The sequence below is a fragment of the Callionymus lyra genome, chromosome 7, assembly GCF_982586985.1.
Source record: "Callionymus lyra chromosome 7, fCalLyr1.hap1.1, whole genome shotgun sequence".
Taxonomy (NCBI): domain Eukaryota; kingdom Metazoa; phylum Chordata; class Actinopteri; order Syngnathiformes; family Callionymidae; genus Callionymus; species Callionymus lyra.
This window is the reverse complement of record NC_141824.1, coordinates 31,183,559-31,211,430: the sequence shown is the minus strand read 5'-3', so window position 1 is coordinate 31,211,430 and position 27,872 is coordinate 31,183,559. Positions and strand designations below refer to the sequence as shown.

Genomic DNA, 27,872 nt, shown 5'->3' with positions numbered 1-27,872 from the left:
TGGAGAACCAGGGGGCCTGTGGAGCCTCCTCCTGCGGGGATGGAGAACCAGGGGGCCTGGGGAGCCTCCTCCTGCGGGCATGGAGAACCAGGGGGCCTGGGGAGCCTCCTCCTGCGGGGATGGAGAACCAGGGGGCCTGGGGAGCCTCCTCCTGCGGGGATGGGGAACCAGGGGCCTGGGGAACATTTTCAACACTTTGGGGCATTTTTAAACACTTTGGTCTTTTTCCCGCTCTCCCAACCAGGGGCCTGGGGAGCCTCCTCCTGCGGGGATGGGGAACCAGGGGGCCTGGGGAGCCTCCTCCTGCGGGGTTGGAGAACCAGGGGGCCTGTGGAGCCTCCTCCTGCGGGGATGGGGAACCAGGGGGCCTGTGGAGCCTCCTCCTGCGGGGATGGGGAACCAGGGGGCCTGGGGAGCCTCCTCCTGCGGGCATGGAGAACCAGGGGGCCTGGGGAGCCTCCTCCTGCGGGGATGGGGAACCAGGGGCCTGGGGAGCCTCCTCCTGCGGGGATGGAGAACCAGGGGGCCTGGGGAGCCTCCTCCTGCGGGGATGGAGAACCAGGGGGCCTGGGGAGCCTCCTCCTGCGGGGATGGGGAACCAGGGGCCTGGGGAACATTTTCAACAGTTTGGGGCATTTCACAAGCGCTTCCCTCGCTTACGGCCACACCACCCTGAATGAGCCCGATCTCGTCTGATCTCGGAAGCCAAGCAGGGTCGGGCCCAGTGTGGGCAGAAAACTCACCAAAGTGACTTAAAATAGAACCGGTGCAGGCGGCATGTCCCCCCACCAGATGGCGGCATTTGGGGACCTGTAGTGTGGGCAGAAAGCTCACCAAAGTGACTTAAAATAGAACCGGTGCAGGCGGCATGTCCCCCCACCTGATGGCGGCATTTGGGGACCTGTAGTGTGGGCAGAAAACTCACCAAAGTGACTTAAAATAGAACTGGTGCAGTCGGCAGTTCCCCCACCAGATGGCGGCATTTGGGGACCTGTAGTGTGGGCAGAAAACTCACCAAAGTGACTTAAAATAGAACCGGTGCAGGCGGCATGTCCCCCCACCAGATGGCGGCATTTGGGGACCTGTAGTGTGGGCAGAAAACTCACCAAAGTGTCTTAAAATAGAACCGGTGCAGGCGGCATGTCCCCCCACCTGATGGCGGCATTTGGGGACCTGTAGTGTGGGCAGAAAACTCACCAAAGTGACTTAAAATAGAACTGGTGCAGGCGGCATGTCCCCCCACCAGATGGCGGCATTTGGGGACCTGTAGTGTGGGCAGAAAACTCACCAAAGTGACTTAAAATAGAACCGGTGCAGGCGGCATGTTCCCCCACCAGATGGCGGCATTTGGGGACCTGTAGTGTGGGCAGAAAACTCACCAAAGTGACTTAAAATAGAACCGGTGCAGGTGGCATGTTCCCCCACCAGATGGCGGCATTTGGGGACCTGCAGTGTGGGTAGAAAACTCACCAAAGTGTCCTAAAATAGAACCGGGACCAGGGGGCCTCTTCCCCCACCAGGTGGCGGGCTTGGGGGGCTTGGTTTGCGGGTAGAAAACTCACCAAAGTGTCCGAAAATAGAACCGGGACCAGGGGGCATCTCCCCCCACCAGGTGGCGGGCTTGGGGGGCTTGGTTTGCGGGTAGAAAACTCACCAAAGTGACCCTAAAATAGAACCGGGCTAGGCGGCATGTCCCCCCACCAGGCGGCGGGCTTGGGGGGCTTGGTTTGCGGTTAGAAAACTCACCAAAGTGTCCTAAAATAGAACCGGGACCAGAGGGCATCTTCCCCCACCAGGTGGCGGGCTTGGGGGGCCTGTATTGTGGGTAGAAAACTCACAAAAGTGACCTAAAATAGAACCAGGCCACGCAGCATGTTCCCCAAAAAGACATTGGCCTTGTAGGGCATGTATTGTGGGAAGAAAACTCACAAAAGTGACCTAAAATAGAACGGGCCAGGCGGCATGTTCCCCCACCAGGCGGCAGACTTGGGGGGCCTGTATTGTGGGTAGAAAACTCACAAAAGTGACCTAAAATAGAACCGGGCCACGCAGCATGTTCCCCAAAAAGACATTGGCCTTGTAGGGCATGTATTGTGGGAAGAAAACTCACAAAAGTGACCTAAAATAGAACGGGCCAGGCGGCATGTTCCCCCACCAGGTGGCGGGCTTGGGGGACCTGTAGTGTGGGCAGAAAACTCACCAAAGTGACTTAAAATAGAACCGGTGCAGGCGGCATGTTCCCCCACCAGATGGCGGCATTTGGGGACCTGTAGTGTGGGCAGAAAACTCACCAAAGTGACTTAAAATAGAACCGGTGCAGGTGGCATGTTCCCCCACCAGATGGCGGCATTTGGGGACCTGCAGTGTGGGTAGAAAACTCACCAAAGTGTCCTAAAATAGAACCGGGACCAGGGGGCCTCTTCCCCCACCAGGTGGCGGGCTTGGGGGGCTTGGTTTGCGGGTAGAAAACTCACCAAAGTGTCCGAAAATAGAACCGGGACCAGGGGACATCTCCCCCCACCAGGTGGCGGGCTTGGGGGGCTTGGTTTGCGGGTAGAAAACTCACCAAAGTGACCTAAAATAGAACCGGGCTAGGCGGCATGTCCCCCCACCAGGCGGCGGGCTTGGGGGGCTTGGTTTGCGGTTAGAAAACTCACCAAAGTGTCCTAAAATAGAACCGGGACCAGGGGGCATCTTCCCCCACCAGGTGGCGGGCTTGGGGGGCCTGTATTGTGGGTAGAAAACTCACAAAAGTGACCTAAAATAGAACCAGGCCAGGCGGCATGTTCCCCCACCAGGCGGCAGACTTGGGGGGCCTGTATTGTGGGTAGAAAACTCACAAAAGTGACCTAAAATAGAACCGGGCCACGCAGCATGTTCCCCAAAAAGACATTGGCCTTGTAGGGCATGTATTGTGGGAAGAAAACTCACAAAAGTGACCTAAAATAGAACGGGCCAGGCGGCATGTTCCCCCACCAGGTGGCGGGCTTGGGGGGCCTGTATTGTGGGTAGAAAACTCACAAAAGTAACCTAAAATAGAACCAGTCCAGGCGGCATGTTCCCCCACCAGGTGGCGGGCTTGGGGGGCATGTATTGTGGGTCAAAAACTCACAAAACAGACCTAAAATAAAACCGGGCCAGGGGGCATGTTCCCCCACCAGGTGGCAGACTTGGGGGGCCTGTATTGTGGGTAGAAAACTCACAAAAGTGACCTAAAATAGAACCGGGCCAGGTGGCATGTTCCCCCGCCAGGCAGCGGCATTTGGGGGCCTGATTTGTGGGTAGAAAACTCACAAAAGTGACCTAAAATAGAACCGGGCCAGGCGGCATGTTCCCCCACCAGGCGGCGGCATTTGGGGAGCCTGTATTGTGGGTTGAAAACTCAAAAAAGTAAACTAAAATAGAATCGGGCCAGGCGGAATGTTCCCCAAACAGACGGCGGCCTTGTAGGGCATGTATTGTGGGTAGAAAACTCACAAAAGTCGACCTCGGTGCCCCAAAGTCGGACTAGGTTGCAGTGGAGGACCACTGAGAACTCTGGTTCTCAATATGAGATTTTTCCCAAGTGTGAGTGCTCAGCAAAAGTGTTAATTTCGATATCACGAGCACAACCACCTAGAGGTTAGTAGGAGTGAACACTGACAGAGTGTTGAGCTCCGCTGGCAGGCGGCGTGGGAAGTCTCGGGCTGTGGCCGACCTCGGTGCCCCAAAGTTGGACAAGGTTGGAGTGGAGGGCCGCTGAGAACTCTGGCTCTCAAAAGGAGGGTTTTCCTAAGTGTGAGTTCTCAGCAAATGGGGTAATTTCGTTGTCACGAGCGCAACCACATAGAGGTTAATAGGAGTGAGACATCGTGTTGAGGTCCGGGGGCAGTAGGCGGGGGAAGGCTCGGGCTGTGGCTGACCTCGGTGCCCCAAAGTCGGACAAGGTTGGAGTGGAGGACCGCTGAGAACTCTGGTTCTCAAAACTAATTTTTCCTAAGTGTGAATGCTCAGCAAAAGTGGTCATTTCGGTGTCACGAGCGAAACAACAAAGAGGTTAATAGGAGTAAGGATTCTTGGCCAGAGTATTGAGCTCCAGCTCGGGCGGCGGGGAAAGAGCTGGGGCCTAGGCCGGCCTTCCCACGTCATGGGCGGACAAGGCGAACAAATATGCATTGTGATCTCTGGTTGTTTTGCCAAACAAAACAAATTTTTCCTAAGTGTGAGTGCTCAGCAAAAGCGGTCATTTCAGTGTCACGAGCGCGGGTCTCACCGGCTTCCCTTCACGGGGGTGAGGTCGAACAGAGGGTCCCCGCGTCGCGCGGACCGTGGACGGGGCGCCGGGTCGCGGAGGTGTGCGGCGGCCAATAACATTTTGAAAAGTTTGGGGCATTTTTGAACAGTTTGGTGCATTTTATACACTTCCACCCATTTTTCCCTCTCCCACCCAGGGAGCCTGGGTAACATCCTCCTGCGGGGAAGGAGGAACAGGGAGCTGGGTAACATTTTGAGCACTTTGGTGAATTTTACACACTTTAGCCTTTTTTTTCCCTCTACCACCCAGGCTCCCTCCTCCTACGGGGATGGAGAACCAGGGAGCTGGGTAACATTTTGAACAGTTTGGTGAATTGTACACACTTTGGTGAATTTTACACACTTTGGTGAATTGAGGGGATTGATTTGTGGGATAGAAAATCACCAAAGTGTGTTAAAAATAGAACCAGGGTGGGCGGCATGTTCCTTCACCAGGCGGGGGGCTTGGTCCAACCTTGTCCAACTTTGGGGCACCGAGGTCGGCCACAGCCTGAGCTCTTCCCCCGCCGACCTCCCTGGAGCTTGACACTCTGTCGATGTTTCAATCCTATTAACCTCTATGTGGTTGCGCTCGTGACATCGAAATGACCACTTTTGCCGATCTTCATCAACGTAATCACTTTCCGTTCTTTCATTTCCTGGTCTGACGATACATGCGACTTTGACACCAACGGAAGTGCCCGCACTACATGTGACGAAGCCGCTGCTTGTCTAAAACTGTTTTACTAATAATAACGCACTGTACAATGCAATACAAACATTCAAGTTCCGAAATAATCTGCCCAGGGGGCTAAAGAAATGCTATATGGACGACTTGAGCCTCTTCTTCGGCTGCCACCGCAGAGGACCAGGAACAATCACTTCTGGTATTTATTTTTATTTTAATTAATATATAATATATTCATTTTGGGTGATAATTAGAATGTGTTTACTGTGCTGTATGATAACTCAGAAACTGTACAATGGATTGATGATAATCCAGGTGATTTCCGCCGGTAGGTGAGGATTCCTTGGTGCCGTGGCGTAATGAGAGCATGAAGATGCTGTGACAGGTCTGTTGAACGAGGAAGTTGAAGACAACAACTTGGTGGCCAGAGATCCTTTCATGTTTGTCTTTGACAACAAGGAGGATATGCAAATGTTTATGAGAGAGTGTCTTGATCGGATAGATCTGAGAGATTGTGCTGAATGTATTTTAGATGCTTGTGAGTTGGTGAGTTGTCTTTGTGTTCAACTGTTGGGGCATTTGTAAATAAAATGGGTGAGTACTTGTTTTGTTAATAAATTCAATTGTTTCCTCTTGAAAGTTGTTTTGTCATACACCAAGTTAACCACTGACACCTTGTATGCAATATATATTAACAGGTCTCTCTTTAAAATGAGACCTCTTAATGAGAAATGTCACCTGTAAAAAGGTTAATAATGCAAAATAGAAAATAAAACTGCCCGAACAAACAATTTACACATCCTGATTTTAGAATTTTAGAGCATATATCATTTTTATAGCAATCAAAATTATATTAAAGATCGTGAGTTACAAAAAAGTTTGATACCTGAATAAATACATTTAAATTCCAAACTAGCAAAAATGACATTGAAGATATAAAGGCTTAATAAAAGATACATTCTCGAAATGTATACACAAAACAAAATAAGGGTAAACGCCCAATAAACTTGTTTCCTGATGACAGTGTTTCATATTAAATAAATAATCGTAATATAATCAACGCCTAATTACTGGATAGTTTCTTCTAAATCCTTCATTTAAGTATGAACACATTTCTTTTTTTTTTCTTTTTTATATTAAAATGATGTATTAAAAACCGTCGAGTTAACTAAAACAAGTTAAAAACGTTATTAAATATTAGTTGGCTTTCTTCGCGTTCCAAATGATGTACTCGTAACATAAACAATTTAAGTTCTCTAAAATCGATGTGCGCATGCTTTAAGGAAATTACGTCACGACCACCCGGATGTGGAAGGTTATCGGCAGCACTTTTTAGGGCAGTGATGCTTATCACCGTGGAGAGTCAAAGTAATCCAAAAATGATTTAAAATATATTTACGTGCAGTAAACACTTGTTGAATATCCAAACATTAACTTAATTTGTATTTTTAAGTAGGATGTGTTATTGGTTTTATAATAATAATAATAATTATTTTATTATATTGTCAAACATAATGAATACATGAGAATAGACTTCAAGTGGTCCTTTTTTGGGGAACCTGGTATTACTTGAGTGAACAGTGGAGTTACCTGTTATCAATTTAACAGAATATAATCGGCAAATTGTCTTTTTTTCGGTTATGCAAGAGTTCCTGGAAATGTGGGTAGAGCCAAAGGACCTCAACCCGAGGGAAAAAGTTAAGCGTGTTGTTATCAGGGCCGGGTCTAGGCAGGGGCAAGAGGGGGCCTGGCACAATGCTCCCTCAAGATTTGTGGCTGTGTAGGTACAAATTTTGTCCCCCCTACAAATTTTGTCCTCCCACTTCCTACGTGATGACGTCACACGCGGCATATGCGAACGTCTCTTTAAAATATTTTTTATGGGTTAAAGAAACGTCAACAGAACGTTTACATGATACTTTTTACCACACATTAAACATTTATATTGACAAAAAGACGATCTTCGTCAACATAATCACTTTCCGTTCTTTCATTTACTGGTCTGACGACACACGTGACTTTGAGACCAACGGAAGTGACCTCACTACATGTGTCGAAGCCGCTGATTGACTGAAGCTGTTTTACTAATAATAAAGCTCCAAGAGTTCCAAAATAATTCGCTCTTCAAATAACAAAAATGATAGAATATTTCCCTTTCAATAACTTATTCTAGCTGTCTGTAGTTCAGATCATAAACACCTCAGTATTTATTTAGTTTTCATTTCGATTTTTTTTTCTTCCCGATTTAAATCAATTATTAAATGTACATAAGCGAATTATTTCGGAACTCGAATAATTTTTATTTGATTTTACAGTTGTGCTTTATTATTAGTAAAACGGCTTCAGTCAATCAGCAGCTTCGTCACATGTAGCGCGGACACTTCCGTTGGTGTCAAAGTCATGTGTGTCGAGATGAAAGAACGGAAAGTGATTATGTTGACGAAGATCGTCTTTTTGTCAATATAAATATTTTATGTGTGGTAAAAAGTATCATGTAAACCTTCTGTTGACGTTTCTTTAACCCATAAAAAATATTTTAAAGAGACGTTCGCATATGACGCGTGTGACGTCATCACGTAGGAAGTGGGGGGACAAAATTTGTACCTACAGCTGCCCCCTCATACATGCCTGTCTAGACTCGGCCCTGGTTGTTATGGGGAAAGAAAACTTTCTAAAAGGTGTGCGTTCATAGAACAAGTTTGTGTGCGTAATTCTAAGTTTCAGTGCGTACTTTTAAAATGTGTGCGTGTTCCTTTTAGACAGTTTTCTTACCACATACTGTATGTTGTCGGCAATTATCGCCTAAAGGGTGACTTGTAAATTGTTTTGTTTTATATTATATTGAAACCTATACCCTACATATTCCTGCCCATGGAAAATTGGAGGATCGAATGTTGCAAAACATCTCAACCAAGACAGTTGTTTATTTACGGAAGTTGTTTTATTGATTATTATGGTGTGTTAAAATAAATAAATGTGATTGTGTTCTTGTACACGCTAAATATGTCTGTTGTTATGTCTGCCTACAGTAATTGTGATATAGTTGGAATATTCTGGTTTATTTCAATCTAAAACAATTTAATTGATTTAGAATAATCGATGTAGTTATACCAATAGGCCACTAGATGCTAGTAATGTGTATAAAGATTAACTTAAATGAAAATGAATTAACTACGAGCGTTGATAAAACTTAATAATAAAATGCTTCTTTAGAAATAACTGAATACTAATTAGGCTAATTATTGGATCAATTATTTTCAAACAAATTACTTGTATCGCACAGTTAGTCAAAGTTTATATTTAGATTCAACTATTTTCTGTCCAAACATTTATCTAGGATCCGTTTAATAATAGCGATATGAATAAAATTGTATGAAGTAAATAAAGGTCGGATCTTCGTCGCGTGTTTTCATCATTACAGCACGTTAATATGTTTTAAATCATTGTTGGATTACTTTGACTCTCCACTGTAAAGAGTTTCAAAACGCTTTCTAGCAAATCCCGCGCATGCGCAGCCGCGATACTGTCGGCTGAATGAGCTTTGTCTCCATGAGAGGACCTTAGTGACGTCATCACGTTTGCAACGTCACCGCACATGCGCAGCCGCGACACTGATAACGACAACTGTTACAGGCCTTCGCGCATGCGCAGATATCCCGGATTGTGTACTGATGGTAAACATCTGCTCTCGAGGCCCTCAACAATAAACGGACCAACAGCTAGGAATTAATCAATGCTTTTTCACCAATTAACTTCGTGCCATTCTATATGCAGTTTATGTAACGTGAAGAACCATTGAAGACGGGAAGCTGTAATACAAACATTTTCCGGTGTGTATTGTCAACGACTCGATGGAACGTCACACAACTATATACTATAACGGCTGTTCAGTTTTTGAACTAGACAATACGTGTGTCTTGCATGTACACCGTCGGTTAGCGGACGCGTGACATATTGGTGTCAGATTCAATGTCCATCTCTCAAGGTAGGATTTTAAATCGTATTTGAATATAAGTAATGCGTTTTTCCCAACGACTTACATATCGCTTTAACAACACCTGCTGACATATTTACTAGTTTACACAATCGTGTTGAAAGTGGCCTCGATATAAAAAATGAACCTTTCGTTTTACTGCACCTTTAGGTAGCTAATCGTGAACAACATTTAAATCTGAAACTTCAATTAAATTCAATTTTATTTAAAGTGTCTTATCATAACAAAGTTATCTCAAGACACTATACAGTTGAAATAAGACTATAGTTGATTAAGGAAAAATAGATCCCAGCAATTCAGAAACTTAATTTCAGTAGATATTTGAAACCTAAATTGGGATATCTGGGCACTCATTTATGCCCCGTGGATATAGATTATAGTGTTTCTTGAAATAGTTTACATTAAGATTGTCAAATGACTTGTTTTTCTAACATGCAGATTTCTGTGGTTTTGTTTTCAAGGTGCTGTCTTGCTGTAGCATGATTAATGAGGGGGATTACGCCGCCCAAGCTTGTTGACCCGACGACAATGACCGAAGCACTTGGCCAAAAGCGTTTGTTGGGCTTGGGCATGTTCGTAGCATGGCTGTTGCTGTTCCATTTACTTGTCAACCTCTGGCTACTGTGTGTGTTTACCAGCCTTTTGGTTGTTCTTGGTGGCTGGTTGGGCTCACAGGTGGTTCTGGAATCAAACAATGTGGTTCACCTAGAAAGATTTATTACATTGGAGCAGGTAATGGGTCAATTCATTCAAATGACCGTTGTTTTTTGTGTCATTCTATCCAACTTATTGTATCTTTTTTATAATCCACGTCTTAGGTTAAACCTTCCGAGGATAATGAGCAGTACTTGGACCAAGAGATTCACAAAACAGTTGGCAAAATTGTGAGAGACTTTGTCTCCTCATGGTACTCTTCTGTGTCTTCGGAGAGAAAGTTCGAAATGGAAGTACAAGAAGCAATGGTTTCAATGGGTATGGAGCTAAAGATGCGTGCAAGAAAAGTGGATCGAAAGGTATGATCATTACGTTTGCTTTTTGGTTCTAAAATGAAGTGTCAATTCTAGAAATAAATGGAGCTCAATATAGTTGGCTATTGAGGTGTAACATCCATTTTCCTATGCTCCTGAGCAATCCAATTGTTTTCCTTTAGTGATTAGTCCTATCTACATTGATTTATTTTCTGATACCTTTTCTACATATGCTTTAGTCTACTCAAAATATGATTCTGTGAAATATGGTTATACAACTTAAAGCTTAGAAAATAATGTGTTTTTATCATATCATCCAATATCTCTGCTGTATATTTAGGATTCAATTAACAAGTATAACATACAAATTATAATCTTAACCATGTTCTTGATAACAATATTTACACAAAACATCATCGCAGAGCTGCTAGGTCTAACAGTCAGTCTTAACAATAAAAAATAAAGAGAAATATGACAAAACATTTGACCTAACCTCTTTCCAAAATGGTAGTTTTGGCAGCCGACACTGATACTAACTATCATCAATACAAGTGACAGGGGATCTGACACTCTACTGTATCTTGCTGTTGTTTAAACACTTCCTCTGGATGCACAACTTGTTAAAGTTTGGCTATATTTATATTACTACTTGAGTAAAAAAATGTAACTTGTCTTCATGTTTTGTCCTAATGGCTGAAAAAAAGTAATAAATTGACTCCATTGAATTAAATGGTGTGACTCACCACTGAATCATACTATAACAAAATTGTATCATGTGTGAATCGTATGGTAACCCATACAGTATATAAATATCTCTATGAGATCTGAAAAGCGCTATACAAATAAAAATTACTTACTTACTTACTTACAATTCGAGAGATATTAAAGCTATGTGTTCTACTTGTATCAAAATACTTTTACTATTAATGCAGTTAATGGGAGATGGAAATATTCTTTGAGGATGATATGTATAACATATTTGGGTCGAACACATTTAGACTTTTTAAACAGAAGTAACCATTTGTGTTAATCAGTTCCAATTTTTACTTTTTTGTGTTATAAACAAACGAATGTTTACCTGTAATCATTCAGTTGTTTTTTCCTGCTTCCTATTTAATATTGTGAATAGAGACATCACCTTTTTTACTTCGTATAAAAAGGGTTGTTGATGAGGCAAAAATTGTTTGACAAAAGGTCGTCTATTATAATTTCTATAATTTCAGACACTAACCCAGAAGATCCTGCAATTGATTGGCTCCCATTTACAAGACTACCTACATGCAAAGGAGCAGTTGACCATCCACAGAAATCCACCTGCCGACAAGATCATTGAAGACCTGTGGGGGGCATATTCTAGCATGACCACACCTCACCCTGCCATGGACAGTGAGCTAGTGCACATCAACTACACAAGAGTACTAGTAGATATGTTGCTGCATGTTTTGGTTCCATTGCCTCACCTGGAAACAAGCACAGGACGCTTTGTTGTTGGGGAGCTCATCACGTGTAATGTCCTGCTACCATTCATTTCTAGACTCTCTGATCCAGATTGTTTAAACCTGCTCCTGATAGAGATATTTGGAGGCTCTACTTACAAGAAGGAGAACTTTGAAACAAATGCACCAATTGCATCCAAGGAACAGCAACCATCTCCTCCACTTTATGAGCACCTCCTAAATGAAGACTTAATATCTAAAAACTTAGCACCTCTAACACTATCAAATGAACTGGCTGAAAATATAGACTGCATCAATACTGAAGCTTCCGTCTGTGACTTAATTGATGCTGAAGATTTGGAATGTCAACACAACATTGTTGAAGAAGAACCTGCGCAGCACTTATTGAGACAGTACATGAGTGGGGCCAAGTCCAACCTATTCTACCAGGAAAATGAATCCGATTTGGACTCTCCATTAGCAGACTATACAAAAGGTTCAATTGATTCCTTGTTGATGATGGGTCGGGAGGATGGTCTCTATTGCAGACAGAAGGAGTATGGCACTTCACTCGAGAGCAACAATGGCCATGACTCAGAGGCTGTTTCTCCAAGTACAGTTAACGGTCACTGTCTAAAAGTTCAAATGAATTCAGTAGATCAGTCAGACAGTTGTGACACTTCTTTCTTTCGACCAGTGGCAGAGGCCTCACTTGGGAGCCTCAACAATTATGAGAGAGGAGAAAGTTCTCCCCCCACAATTGCAACTACAGAGCTCCTCCTTGGTATTGAAGGAGGAGGTCATTTGAACACCAATGAGCTGACAGTTGCCACTCCATTTTCTGGCACCTCCTCTATGGGTGCATTTAGTTTTGAGGCACTCAGTAGTCCTGATGGACCAATTGTCATCCAGAACCTTCGAATCACTGGCACCATCACAGCAAAAGAACATCGTGGCACTGGATCACACCCTTACACACTCTACACCATTAAAGTAAGGAAACAATAAAAATAGTAACTGAAATAGCAGGGTTACATGTATCAAAGTAAATTGTGAGCAGAATATACTAAAGAATGTAAATATTTATTCATAGGACTCTTGTAACTTGCAGTGATGTTTGGTTACTTAAAATCTGAAGTATTTCTTGCAGTTGATAGTTATTCTGACTTTGTTAATATTAAGGAATCCGAGGTAGTTGTCCCACAATAGTAACTTGGAAGATTTTAATTATTTAATTCAAAATATAACAAAGCTAATGACTGTAAAAAAAAAAATGGTACAAAGAAAATATTAGTACATCTTTAGCTTTAGATATACTATGATTATACAGATTTTTAACTTTGCCCTTTAATATAGCAGTGTTTCTTTTTAGAATTTTTTTTTTGTTTGGCCCATAGGTGGATGCAAAAGAAGAACGCATTGTTATAATTCACTGATTGAGATGTTTTTTCAACCCATCTTATATATTTCTATAGATAAATCTTGTGTTGATTTGTACTTCTTTACTTCTCTTACATGTATTCTTAACACTTGTTTTGTGTATACTTTAAGTATGAGACTGCGATGGGCTGCGACAACCGAGGAAGTATCCAGTTAGTCTATGAAGATGCAGAGACTTTGCAAACTGGTTTAGAGAATCCACCATCTGTTCAGCCAGTGGCCTATCACATGGTCAACAGAAGGTATAGCGAATTTTTAAATCTTCAAACCCGACTGGAAGAAAGAGGAGAACTAAAGAAGCTCATCAAAGGTTGTTTTTTATCCTTTTATGTCACCTGGTGTTAACTGTAACAGTTGGTGTATGTGATGTCTCGATAACATTTTTCTCTTTAATGAGTAAAGGTGTCAAGGGTCCGAAGAAAATATTTCCAGAAATGCCCTTTGGAAACATGGACAGTGATAAAATTGAAGCCAGACGAGGGATGCTTGAGACCTACGTTAAGGTTAACTAATTATATTTTACTAATTTTTATTTAAGTCACACCCTGCTAACCTGTTTTTAACCAACATTTCTAACATTAACAAATTTCCAGAAGGAGATCTCCAGAGGGATTCATGAAGTCCAGCTAATCTATCTAATCTAATGTGGTTTGTTTGTTTCAGCATCTTTGTGGTCTCTCTGAAATTGCTAACAGCGGAGAGATGCAGGAGTTTTTAGCTCTAAATACAGATGCCAGAATCGCCTTTGTGAAGAAGCCTTTCATAGTGTCTCGAATTGACAAGGTAAACCTTTTGCTTAATGGTCACAATCAGTTACAACAATTTGTATGCTATACAATTTATAGTCACTGCATATTTGGTTATAGAAAAATCAAAAGTAGAAATCTAAGTAATGGCTTTCAGGAGATCAATTGTCACCCTTCGGCAGCTCTATTGCAGCTTCATAGCTATGCCTTCACCCAAGCCTTAACTGTAAAAACTATAAATACAACCGTGTTTAATAAGAAAACTTCTCCACATTGACAAAACTGGATATTATTTAGGATACTTGCAGTAGTTGAAGTTCAATTCAATTTTCATATACAGAGCTTTGAAATGAATACTAGATTAGGGATAGGCCTATAGTTAGTGAGGACCTCTGGATCGAGAGTGGGTTTTTTAAGCAGAGGTTTAATTACTGCAACTTTAAAAATCTGAGGCACATAGCCTGATGTTATTGACAAGTTAATAATGTCAAGTATGAAAGTGCTAAGTAAGGGGAACAGTTCTTTAAGTAGCCATGTGGGAATAGGATCGAGAAGACATGTTGTGGACTTTGAGGAGGAAACAACCTGGGACAGCTGTCGAGGACTCGCTGGTAGAAAGGAGTCAAAATATGTATCAGTCATAGTGTCTGTGACCGGTGAGGCTGCACTGGTTGTATTAGAAGAATATAGGAGGTCTTGAATCTTTCCTCTAATAGTTACAATTTTTTCATTAAAAAAGTTTATGAAGTCACTAGGCGTTTTACTGAGCACAGAGGGAATTATTTCCATAAACTTGGTAACGACACTTTCAGACAGACATCTTTTGAGAGTGCTCCTGCTCTGAAGACTTGGCTCATTTAAAATGAAGTCAAAGGTTATTAATTGATGGTCGGAAAGAACTGAATTCTGAGGAGAGACAATAACATTTTTAATTTCAAGTCCGTATGCTAGGACAAGGTCTAATGTGTGCTTAAAGCAGTGAGTCGGTTCATGTACATACTGAGAGAAACCAAATGACTCCAAGATAGAGTTAAACCTGTTAGCTAAGCTATCATGGACCATATCAACATGGATGTTAAAGTCACCAACAATAATCACTTTATCTGATTTAAGCACCAGGCTGGTCAAGAACTCAGGGAACTCAGACAAGAATTCAGAATAAGGTCCAGGGGGACGATAGACTCCAACAAAGAGAAGTGACTGACCTGATCTCAAGGTTGTATTAGATACGCTAAGTATAATACTTTCAAAAGAGTTGAAATCACATTGTGGTCTAGTAAAGGTTGACAGACATGAGTTGATGATGGCTGCGACTCCACCTCCTCGTGTGGCTGGGTGGTTTGATTCATTTAAAGATACGTAATCATCTATAGACAGCCAAGTTTCGGTTAAGAATAATAAGTCAATGGTTTTATCTGATATAAGTTCATTAATTAGTGCAGCTTTTGAGGACAGGGATCGGATATTCAACAATCCACACTTAATTCTCCTGTCCTCTACAATGGTAGTATTTATTTGATTTAGATTTATTTGAATTAGATTTTCTTTAATAGCTCTTCTACTGACATTTTTACTTGGTTTTATTAAGCGGGTCAGATTGACCTTCTCTATGTGGTTAGAGGCGGGTGGCTGTTGTGGGAGAAGGGCAGAAGAGTGTGGAAGACCGCAGTTCTGCCTTCTGATCTGTGCTCTGAGTTGTCACGTTACACTAAAACTCTCAACACTGCTAGACAAGAGAGATGCTCCTTCCAACATGGGATGGATGCAGTCTCTCCTAAGCAGACCAGGTTTTCCCCAGAAGGTTTTCCAGTTGTTAACAAAGCCAACCCCGTTTGCGGGGCACCACTCCGACAACCAGCGATTAAATGATGAATAGCGAGTAAACATATCATCATTGGCCATATTGGGAAGGTGTCCAGAGAACACTACGGAGTCCGACATTGTTCGTGCAAATGCACACACCGACTGAACGTTTACCTTGGTGACCTCCGAGCGACGTATTCGGATGTTGTTGCTGCCGACATGAATAATTATCTTACTGTATTTATGTTTAGCTTTAGCCAGCAGCTTTAAATTTGATTCAATGTCGCCCGCTCTGGCCCCAGGAATGCAGACTACTCTCGCTGGCTTCGCTAGTTTAACGTTCCGAAGAATGGAATCGCCTATGAACAGAGCAGGTTCCTCGACCGGTGACTTGTCGAGTGGAGAAAATCTGTTCGAAACGCTAAGGGGTTGGTGGTGCTCCATTGACTTTGGCCGGGAACTATTCATCCCACGAACAGTCACCCACCGACCCTGGTTTCCCGGCTGCTCGGGAATTGCTGGAGGACTACCTGCTAAGCTATGTGGCTGTGCACTGTCTACCTGACACTGGCTAGCTAGCGGTTTAGCTTTGACAGCGCACAACCGGCTCTCTAGTTCAACGAGCTTCACCTCCAGTCTAGCTAACAGGCTACACTTTACACAACTAATGCTATCTCTAAAGGAGGTCGAAGCGTAACTAAACATCTGACACACCGAGCAGGAAAGAACAGAGGAGGGAGAGGGAGAGGGAGACATAGTGAGGGGAAAGTTTGACGAATGCGCTCACCGGGAAGTTTTTCAGACTTGTCCTCGGCCCGATTCGACTTCGAAGGATGTTGGTCCAAAAATAAATGTAGATGTTCACGGATGCTCCAGGAATAAGGCGAACAAAAAGAAAAAAAAGATTGTTCTGCTTGGAGCGAGAGAGACGCTGCACGATGCTGCACTACGATACAACAGGTGATACGACAGGCGCTAGTTGAATGAACATACTTTTTAAAGCAAAAATCTTAAAACTTAAAAAAGGTCTAACCATCGCTTGCATATCCTACAAAGATATTAAGGCTGACAAATCTAGGGATCGTGGATGTTTGGTCAGTGGTAAAAGGATTTACATCTCATGTGACATTGGTCATACGTCAGAAGGCTTACCCCTCATTTTTAATACCAAAATAAATGGCATTCATTTTTCCAGGTATTCATAAACTCCTGACTAAGTCTTAATTGAGAACGATTATACTTGGTGTTAAATATATTCTTTAATCAATTTCTGACAGTAGTAATGTAATGTTATCAAATACATTCTGGAAACAATACTTTCCTTAAAAAAATATTTGATTTCAGATTGTGATGAATGCTATTGTTGACACCCTGAAGACGGCATTCCCTCGCTCAGAACCTCAGAGCCCCACAGATGATTGTGAGGATATTGATGGCGGCAAGATGATCGGTGACAAAAAAAGCAAGTACGAGCAAAAAGTGAAACGCATGTGAAGTAACATGAATAATCTTTATTATTTGCAAACCCAAAGTTTGGGTATAAGGAACAGACTATATTGGTCTTTTATGTCTATCAAATGCTTATACCTCCAGTTTTGTTTTTTACATAACTATTGCGCTCCTTTAAAAGGTGTTTAATGTGTTCAGTTTTATGAATATGATTTGGAAAACCCCACCCAGGGTCAATTTAGAAAAGTACATTGCAATCTTGTAAGGACAAAAAGTCTAAGGGTTTAGAGTTTAGACTTTCTTTTATTGTCTTTGCATTGAAAAATACCGGAGTGAAACTGGCAACGAAATTTTGTTTCTTGGCAACCGTTAAATATAAATATTAATAAGTTAAAAATAGTGCGATAAAGTATACAGGAAAAATAAATAATGTTTGGTTAATGGGTAGAAGAGTAGCACATTTCCCCCCAATTCTTAAACAAAGAAATTTGGGCGACATGACTATTTTTGGAATTTTAAACCTGGTATTATTACAGATCCCTGCTGAAATTCTCCAGTAAGAACATCTCCTTCATGAATTGCTCTGATATCAGACAACCAGTTTGTTTCAATTCAGAGCAAGCTTGCACGGTAAGTGATAAAGCACCACATTGTTATGTCCTATGACATTTGATTGACTTTATTTTACTTTATTTTATCAGATGCTCAATGGCATGTCTTTGGAGACTTTGGTAGCTTTCATTTGTGGACAAGAAAGTCTGGCAGTCTTTCCAGAGCCAGAGGACAGTCCAACAGGTCAATTCCAATTGTACATGAAAGACAGAAAGCAGAGTCACAGTGGCGGTGAGATTTCTGCTCTTAATTAAGCATATAAGCACAGCTTCCTTTGTTTTTATAGATTAGGAAGCCATTGCCCATTACAAAACAAAGAAATTCTTGCCAAATTGGTTTTTATTATATTATTTTGGACCTGTACCATGACTTTTATTTAGATAATTTAGTACAATAGTTCTTAAGTAAATGTAATTATTAAATTATTATAATAAATATTTACTTTAGTTGGTAAATAATAAAAATGAGTTGTGAAGATGGCAAGTCTTTAGTAACCACACTAGTTGTCTTCCTCTCTGTCTGCGCTTGATGGAGTTTACTGACTCCTTTAAGAATCAGCTTAAGACACTTTTATTCGTGCAGGCTTTTCCTTGATTTTCTGAGACTCCTTTATTTGTCTCGGTGTTGTCTTGACCTTTTAGCATATATTTTATTGAGTATTGTTTTGATTGTTTAATCGCTTTGTGACCCTGGTCTGGAAAAGCACTCTAAAAATATAAATTACTTACTTACCCCACCAACTCAGAGTCTGTAGGTCATTATTTGAGAAACTAATAGTAATGTTTGTTAACCCAATTCACTCAGGAAGATACAATCGATTGGGGGGAAAAATATAAACAATCCTAAAGTTGACGCATACAAGTAAGTACAGAAATATTATTAAAAAGTTTCAAATAAAATCATCTTAATTCCAGAGTATAGGTTAAGTCATTTTGCTAATCTGTTAGTGTCCTTCTCATTTACTAAAAAAAATCAAGCCGATATGCATTTATTACAATATTTACATGTTATGTCTTCAGTCATATTTTTCTTTATATCAAATCTTACCGGGGTATTTAGCATAATGTATAAAAAGTAAATTCATGCTATATTGCTAATTCTAATATTAAAATTAATTTTTGCATGCAGCACTTTAACTGTGCACTTTATGTTGCCCTCATAAGGTCAAGGAAATTATAATAAAGTTTAGGTTGACAATTTCATTTTGAATTTATTTATTTATTACTAGTTTATATAATATAACAGAGGAACTTTTGTTTAAGGACTTTTGTCATTGTGAGTAGTTATTGTCTGTCAAAAACATTTAAGTGAGTGTTAAAAATATATATATTTTAAAGGGGCTTTCACTTCAGATAAAAAACTTGAAAAAAATTATATTCAAGTCTATTCAGCTTGATTTTAATATATTTTTTTCTAACATCAGTTTTATTTTTTGTTCCAAATTATATTAAGACTTTTAATCTTATCTTTAGCATGATCGCTCCTTACACCAGTCACTGCATTAAATGCTGCCCCTGTAGAAATATAATTTCCATTAATACCATTGGTATATACAATTTGACCCTGTTTTTAGAAGATGTAGTGGGATTTTTATAAATTTCATACCAACACAAAAGAATAGAAGAATAAGAAGAGTATACAAAATACTACAATGGGTTGCTGGAGGGTAGTTTTTAAATTGTGTTTAAAAGAAGGACGCATTATCAACAAATCTAGATAAATATTTAAGAAATATTCTGGTTGAAAGTCTTTTTTCATTATTTCACTACAGTGAGGTATTGCGAACAAAAGCAAAAAACTGAAGGGAGTTTGGTCTCTTGTAGAATTTGCTCCCTGAACTGCATCACGCTATCCAGTAGCACAAATGCTATATCATCTGAGTCATGTTCATTGCCTGTAATGTAAAATGAAAACATACACCTGCAGCACCATGCAAGTATTGCTAAACACTACAGACATCACCAGCATATTGATGAAATTGGGTGAGAGGGTCTCAAATAGGGTGGTCACTCGTCCAGACTTAGGACGGACATTCCAGAATTGTAATGCCTTGACTAGAGCAGCCTCTGGTCGAACGTACATATGATCTCCTTTTGGAGTTGCACTTGAACGCAGCGTAGCATACCTTCTGATAATGACTTTCAGTTAAAAGGGATTGGCTAAAAGCATTGTCACTCAAATCTTTGATTTCACATTGGTTGACAATCTAAATAAGCCCCCATTTGCTAGCAGTGTCACTTATTATGTTAACTTGTTCATATTTTCAACCAATGAGAAATCGGAAAATGAAGTGAAAACTTTTCTAACCATTTTTTTTTTTTTAACCAAAAGTCTTGCGCTGCATAGCCTTTACGTGCAACTTTAAAAAGGAGGGTCCGGCAGACTGTCCAGCCTAAATCTAGACACATGATCACCCTAATGACCACACGGTAGCAGTGTCAGCACGTCAGACAGAAAAGTCAGAAATCGTAACTTTGTTTTGTTTTTCTTTCTACAAACAATAGTAAGATATGATATACTTGTTAATTAATGTTGTTACTGCTTTAGAATCTGAAACCGCTTTGGCTGACGTGGCCCTTAACATCATGTGTCTGCTGATGAAAGAGCATTGGAGCTGGCTTTGCACTGAGAACATCCAGAGAACCATAAGGCTGCTCTTTGGAACCCTCATTAACAGGTGAAATCACTCTTTTATACTGAATGAAACGACGCATAAAATAACAGAGGTTACAATGACAAAGTGAATACTAAATACCGCCAGCATGATAGGATTGGTTGTTAGTATCAGGCAGAGGTCACCAATATTATGATACCACTGTTCTTATATTATTCTTATCTTTGCGAGGTTAGCTCTGTGACCTTACATTCCTCTTATATAGATAACCATCCTAATACAACACTAACCTATTTCAACCTGTACCAAAAGTGCTAGAAGTTTGCTGCTTCTCTTTGATCTCAACTGTATCCAGTTGCATTTTATAAATGTAAAGAGGAATTTTGTGGTAGAAAGAGTCACTACCCCCAAGGTCATTTATATGAAACCACTTTTTCAAAAATATACAGGGAAATGACAAAAGTATTACTCTTAAGCAGTGTTCAGTATACAGTATGTTTGTCAGGTACTTTAAACACATTTGAAATGTCTCAATCCATTCCCCCAGCGCCTCAGTAGTATCTGATCCAAAATTTTCTACCAGAAAGATAACCCTTAATTACAGTGCTTGACTGTCGGTCTATATAAGGGTCACCAACCTTTTTAAAGCCAAGCGATACCTCAAGATAACAAAATGGCTCAAAGGCTAACAGCTCAAAAAATATATAAACATATTAAAACATAAACTATAAAGCGCACACAAAAAACTGTATTCATAAATTAGTATTTGTAAATGAATGTATTTATGTTTCATTGTCAAAGTGACATTTATTTTGTGCAAATGAAAGTGTCACAATTTCATTCAACAAAAAACCGAGCTCAAATTGTTTTTTTCCAATACATGACAATATGTCAACTCCAACTTTGAGGTAACATAGTGTTTTATGAAAACACTGTTCAGTCTTGCCTGTCAGTTAGTGAGAAACCTGGCATTCCATTTTATCCACTAGTTTGCTGTAGTCTGGTGTATAGTTTCCAATCTAAGTGACTCCTGCAGATGTGAATCATTTAGGTGGGTTTGGTGTTTATTTTTTTCTTCTAATTGGTTAATATTGCGTGAAGGCTTTAATGATTTGCTTTATTTACGCAAATATGACCATCGTTTATTATCTATAAATGTATAGTATTGAATGGGTAAATTAAAGCCTGTTGAAATCTCAAGTGTGGCGTGTGGTGTGAGAGTGGGTCAAATTGCGTGACTCACATTCAAAGCGTGAGACTTTGTGCAGAGGTTTGCAACTGGTTGCTGATGAATCTGACGAGATCTCCTAGAGCGCAGTACGTTTTATGCCAAGATTCCACTTTCAATTAAAATCCTCTTCAGATATCTCTACATATTTTTTTTCTTCCATGTCCACTTAGGGTTGATGTAGAACAGGGGTGTCAAACCGGTCCAGTAAAGGGCCAGGGTGGTGTAGGTTTTTGTTCCAACCAGTCAAGCACACATGAGTTAACCAATCAGGTGTCGGCTTAAACAAGCAACACCTGACTGACTAATTGATTGATTACTGTCTTCAGGTGCCTGATTGGTTAACTCATGTGTGCTTGACTGGTTGGAACAAAAACCTACACCGCCCTGGCCCTTTACTGGACCGGTTTGACACCTGTGATGTAGAATCTACATAAGGCGCAGCATTTATTTATTTTTTTTGCGAACCATAAGGGCAACTTGCTATTTTTAGAAGTCCTACGGGAGACCAGGCTGCCCGCGGTTATAGGGTTGATGACCCCTGATCTATAACAATATAACTATTTAGACATTTTAAGGATTTATACAGGTCAATTACCAAGCTTGTTTTACTGCTGTCCTAAAATACATACTGTAACACCATACATCACTGGGGATTAAACAAAAGCTTGCAGTTATCTTAATACATTTTTGCATTATCATAGTTCAGTACTGGTTATCATTTACACCTTAAGTTACATTTAGCCATAGCTAGTGAAACAAAAGTGAAAAACACTATCTTAAAATACCTGTAGCTGGGGAAAGAATCCATGCCCCAAGCTTTTTGTCTGTTTGCATCCCTCACCTTTGACTTGTGTATTAAAATGTCATCCAGGGCTCTGCATTTAACTTCAGCTGTTTTGTGGCAAAGACTGAAATGCTGGGATCAAAACGTTGATAGTGTGTGACAAAGGCAGTATACATCAGATCAATTTGTCACTTAATAGATACTGATCCTTTGCACTGGTAATTTAATATTTATGTTTTCTCTTAAGGGTGTGTCAGTGAGCAGTCTAGCAGAAGAATTTTGAGTTTTATATATATATATATATATATATATATATATATATATACTGGTACATCTCAAAAAATTAGAATATCATGAAAGAGTTTAATATTTTTTGTTACTCATTTCAGAATGTGAAACCCATATATTATATAGATTCATTACACATAGAGTAAATAAAATTCAAATGTTTATTCCCTGAAATGTTGATTTGGGGAGCCATGTCATCTGCTTGTGTTGGTCCACTGTGTTTTCTGAAGTGCGCAGTTAGCACGATTATCTACCAGGAAATTTTAGAACTCATGCTTCCTTCTGCTGACCAATTTATTAGAGATGCTGATTTCATTTTCCAGCAGGACTTGGCACCTGCCCACACTGCCAAAGTTACCAAAAGCTGGTTCAATGACCAGTTGTTACTGTGCTTGATTGGCCAGCAAACTCACCTGATCTGTACCCCATAGAGAATCTGTGAGGTATTGTCAAGAGGAAGATGAGAGACTCCAGACTCAACAATGCAGATGACCTGAAGGCTTTTATCAAACAATCTGGGCTTCCATTACATCTGAGCAGTGCCACACACTGATGGCTTTCAATGCCATGCCGCATTGATGCAGTAATTCATTAATTTATGTATAAAATATGCTTTTTTTCATTGGTTTTATGTAATATTCTAATTTTCTAAAACACTATATAATATATGGGTTTCACATTCTGAAATGAGTAACAAATAATATTGAACTTTTTCTTGATATTCAATTTTTTTGAGATGTACCTGTATATTGCCGTTTTTGAAGAGCAGTGGAGGGGAGACCATATAGGATACTATTTCAATAGTTAAGTATGGTGGTGATGAAGGCATGAAAACATTTTAAGCAGCTGAAAAGGAGAGAGTGTGTCAAGTTCACCGACCGATATCACTACTGACAGAGGTTCACAGTTTATTTCAGAACTACGGCTCGAACTATGGCGTAACATCCTCAGGCAGGTTTGTGTATACATTTCCACCGGCCGCTTAAAGCGCTCTTGTGGGCCGCACTTAAAGACGCCAATTGTTTGACTTGGGGCATGCTCGGGTTGCACTCCACTCGAAAAGAAAACTTTGATGCCTCGCCTGCAAATTAGTGCTCAGCTAGCCGCTTTGTGTCTCAGGCAAATTTTTGCCTCATAGCTCAGCTTCCGTGTCGTTATTTCTGGCTTAAGGTGACTCAGTGGGCCAAATAGATATTTTTGAGGAATCCCTTGTTGCCCCTAAGTCAAGGTGAACGACCTCCCTGGCTTTCAGAAATACGTACAGTAAAAGCGGAAATTTTGTTACACCTTCTGGGCTCTTTCAAAGATCAAAAGGGTTGAAGTGCAACTAATGTGAAAAACCAACTCTCCTGACTAAAATATTTTAGTCTTCCTCTCCAATGTTGTTTATCTAAAATTATAACTTAATGAAGTTCTCCTCCGTCTGAAACCTTGGGAAGTGAGAGGTGACACGAGCAGAGCCCATTGTGACCTCCTATTGGGCTAATGCGTTGATCTTTGATGATTGAGCAATAACGACAAGAGTGGATGTGGTTAGTGTAAGCATCCTAATTTCCAGAAAAAAATTGGCATTTTAGTTTGAGGGGCTTATGCAAACTTGTAAATATCACTTCTCATCCACATGTTACTTTTTCTATGCCTGTTAAAATTATCTGCTTGTGTTTGTTTTACAGGTGGATTGATGTGGGTGTTACTAACCTGACATGTGCTGGGTACTGGGTCACGTACCTGCAGGTAATTCAAGAGGCTGTCTGGCCCAATGGAGTTCTCCCCACTTTTCCTCCATTTGAACGGAGTCTGGAGCAAAAGGAGAGAACAAAACGGCAGGCATTAGATGTTCTAATGGGACTTCTTCCAGGTTTTAAGAACACCATTCTACATTTTATTTACAACAATGAGTTTTAAACTTTTATATTTTTCTGTTTATGCTCCCAGACCTAATCTCAGATATTCTTGGTCCAGAGAAGTACAAATTCAGCTGGCAGATAGTTTTGGACTCAATCCAGGACCCCTACATAAACAGGTGAGCTCTTACAAAGCTATCCCTTTACTATTTTATTATTATTTGAACTTATATTTACTTTCGTGAGGTACTTAACAACTTTAAATCAAATCAATTCTGTGTTTTAGTCATCCTCTGCTCACTGTCATCAGTGAGCAGAGAAGCAGATGGAGTGCATGAATGCACCTCCCGAGATGCAACAACCAGACTCAGAGACTCATTAATTCCTTGTGCTATTAGGCTGTATTCTTTTTTTCTTTTTTTATGAGTCTATCATCTGTGTTGCTGTGTGGTGGCTGGAAAAACAATTTCCTGAAGAGGAGACCGCCAGAGGGATCAATAAAGTCTTATCTATCTAGCTATCCATCATTCTATCTCTAAATCTTTCATTCTATTAATCATTCATTCTATCTTTCTATTAATCATTCACTCTTATCATTCTGAGTTTGGGGGCAGGAGCGGAGTGAAAAGATGATGTATGCCATGTTAATCTGTGTGTCCTTTATTTTGTGTTATTTTTCTTTGATCTATGTTCTTTATGCTTAGATTTTGTCATCTTGCACTTTGTTCTTTTTATTGCACTGTTCTTGAATTATGAATCTATCGTCTGTGTGTTGGGGAAACTATTTAATTATATAACTTTTATATTTCTATCTCTCTATCTCTATATACATACTGTATTTGTCTGACGAATGTGTAAATAAATCACAAAATATATTCAACTAGATGGATAGTAGCATTGTGCTAAATCTGGTGCAGCCAAAAGATGGCTTTTTAATGTATTTGCACATTGTACTTTTAAAATAAAACAAACTGAATTAAACATTCAAACAGTGTTGTTCAACAGCCTTCAAGTATAAAAAGAAAACGTATTTTCATACATTTTTTGCATTTCAAATATTATTGACTCTTGCTTCTAGTCGGTGTCATCCTACTGATGCTGTATATAAAAAAAAGTAGAGAAATAAAGTTTTAGATAAAAAAAACAATGAGCTAAAGGAACTTTCAATGTGCATCAAAAAATGTTACGCTACATAACGTATGGTCACATTGCATAAATGGTAATATAAAGTAAGAAATGGGTGTCTGTAGGGATAAGGTTTACACAATATAGATAATATTCAATTCATTTCAAGAAATATTATCAACTATACATCACAATAATATAATAATACTACAGCTGTTATGCCTGCTTTTTTTATACAATAAGTCCCCTGGAGATGGCAACTTCTGGGATTGATGTTGCACATTGACAGACCTTGATGCATTGCCAGTATTTATTTTGTGGGCAGGCTTAAACTCATTGCATATGCAAATATTTCAATATAAAGAGTTTTGTGCTAAAAGAAACATTCATGGTGAGTACAATGGAGATCGAATATTAATTTAAAAGACACTCAAATCAACACATCAGTTCACCTTTATTGTAGTTTAAATTATTTTAAAACACTTTCATCAATCACATGTTAACATCGACATTCCTTCCTTTGTTAGATTTCAAAACATTTTCTGTAGCTGTTTATTGCAAAGCAATATTTGTAATAATATCTAATATCTGAGACCAGAAGGTCTCTGTGGTTATAAATGATTAAAAAAAAAAATGGTTTATAACTCTATAATTTGATAAATATACATTTTATTATTGTTTGTATATATATATATATATATATATATAGACAGCAGCTGGTCTTCCTGTTCAATGCATAGTTTTCTTTATATATACTGTATTTTATCTGAATTATTTTTTAAAAGATATTTCTAGAGGTATTATGTTCTTTTTTCCTTTCTTTCAGGAATCTGCTCTACTGTATATTTGATCTGTTACTGGAGGCACTCATTCCTGAATTACCACAGCAGGACTTCCAGAAAGGTTTGCTGCAGAGCTTGTCCACAAGTCCAGAAAAGCTTTCTGTGTGAGCAGCACACCTCACTGGCATTACCATGACACCCAGCCACAGATAGTGAGCACAATGTCCACAGTCAGACTGAATCTCTTTCTCTATTTAGATTTGCATGGCACTTCTAAGCAACATCATAATACAATTGGTATGCCTCTTCAACTCGATATCTTGTTTATATTACAGAATGACACATGCAAACTGTGATGTTTTACTAAAACTGTGTTACTTCACTAATTCCCTTTACCCATTTTCTCTAAACTCTATAGATATGCCTAAGCTAACGTCTAATTGTTTCCCCACTTCAACAGTCTCGGACAAGTGAGGACAGACAACTGTTGTCACCATTGGTTCAATCAGGATTTTTTTTAGACTCACCATCTCACCTGTTTGCTTCATATCACCTTAGCCTTTGCATTTGGTTTTATTTATTTCAATACGAAACTTAATTTTCTGTGTGCGTGTGCGCAGGTATAATTGATGTTAAAATTTCTAGAAATCTCTAAAGTCTGATTCTACACTCTCAAAGCAAGCCTTTTGTGTCCAAAAGCCTCTGTGGTAGAAAGGTTTAAAATTGTTTCGGATTGTTATGTAAATGGAGTCCTGAACCAAATGTGGAATGAAAGGAAAATTCTGTTTGCTTTTTTCTGTTCAAAACTCCCTGTGTGTATTTTGCCTCATTATTTGGTATATTTTATCTTAATAGTTGTATAATGTATTCAAAATTATGGATTCTTTCTTGTGCTAAGATGTCTCGTGAAATAAAGAAGTAACTTGTAAACTGCTCTGTAATCAGGTGCACATTTTTGTTTGGGGGGGGGGGGGGGGTTACATGAGCTAAAGTTATGTATTATAAAAACCAGGAAAAAGTTAAAGCTTTTGTACCAGAAATGCTGCAGTGGAACATTTTCCTCAATATAGAAAACACTCATTTTTTTAAGTCTGTGAGGCTCGTCAGTCAATAAAGAAAAAGGTTGGCTGTCATGATGAGTTATTTTAAGTGGTTATTTGAAAGATTTATTTGTGAATTTCCAGTTCCTTGTAAATAGTTGTATATAAATATTCTTAGAATTGTGTGTAATGATACACATCAAATAACTGTATGCTGAGATATCCCACAAAAGACAAAACCTTCCCCTAAATATGTTACCATTAGTATGTCATGTTGTTAAAAAAAATGTAAAAAAGGGCAGTCATGTGTACTGTACACTGATCCTAATTCCAAAGAAACCTCTAAAGAAACCTGACATAGATGACTTCAATTTTATTGATAGTTTCCAATTATAACACTTAACTTGATATGCTCGAGAGTTGTAATAATTGACAGATGGAGGTAAAAAAGAGTGAGGGAGGATACAATGAGTGAAAAGAGAGTATTGAGTTGGGAAACAGAGTCCAGGGAGGTTCATGGAAAGAAATCTGGATCCGTTGACATGGTGGAGATCCTGGATCTAGTAGCTGCTAGCTGAGGTGGAGCCCTGGAACTTCGGAGGAGATGGAGAAGAAAAGTGTGGGTTTAAACTGCACAGATGATAAATAATGCAGAAAAAAAGGATACACAGAGAGAGCGCACGGTGTCTTAAACTCTTGGGTGTCTAAAAACTCTGGTTTAGGCAGTCAGTCCTTACTATAGGCTTTATAGACATT

The 27,872-nt window shown here is 39.9% G+C and overlaps 2 protein-coding genes across 4 annotated transcripts; one reads left to right on the top strand and one right to left on the bottom strand.

Annotated features, from left to right (window-relative positions):
• Positions 1-8,614: 8,614 nt before the first annotated feature.
• On the top strand, positions 8,615-27,009 carry snx19b (sorting nexin 19b). Of its 3 annotated transcripts, XM_087795177.1 has the most exons (15): positions 8,615-8,790; positions 8,900-8,945; positions 9,416-9,686; positions 9,773-9,967; positions 11,146-12,351; positions 12,910-13,108; positions 13,201-13,301; positions 13,462-13,581; positions 16,692-16,813; positions 17,333-17,426; positions 17,498-17,639; positions 19,956-20,085; positions 23,999-24,183; positions 24,261-24,348; positions 26,121-27,009. In XM_087795177.1, the coding sequence occupies exons 3-15, from the start codon at positions 9,441-9,443 to the stop codon at positions 26,242-26,244; spliced, it is 2,952 nt and encodes a 983-aa protein (XP_087651303.1). In that variant the 5' UTR covers positions 8,615-8,790; positions 8,900-8,945; positions 9,416-9,440; the 3' UTR covers positions 26,245-27,009. The 3 variants fall into 3 exon arrangements, with proteins under 3 accessions (XP_087651303.1, XP_087651302.1, XP_087651301.1); XM_087795176.1 differs by lacking the exon at positions 8,900-8,945; XM_087795175.1 differs by having other exon boundaries at positions 8,615-8,945.
• On the bottom strand, positions 13,590-16,673 carry LOC148076125 (uncharacterized). The gene has a single exon (XM_087795178.1). It carries the CDS (start codon positions 16,101-16,103, stop codon positions 15,243-15,245), a length of 861 nt encoding a protein of 286 aa, XP_087651304.1. The 5' UTR covers positions 16,104-16,673; the 3' UTR covers positions 13,590-15,242.
• Positions 27,010-27,872: the final 863 nt, after the last annotated feature.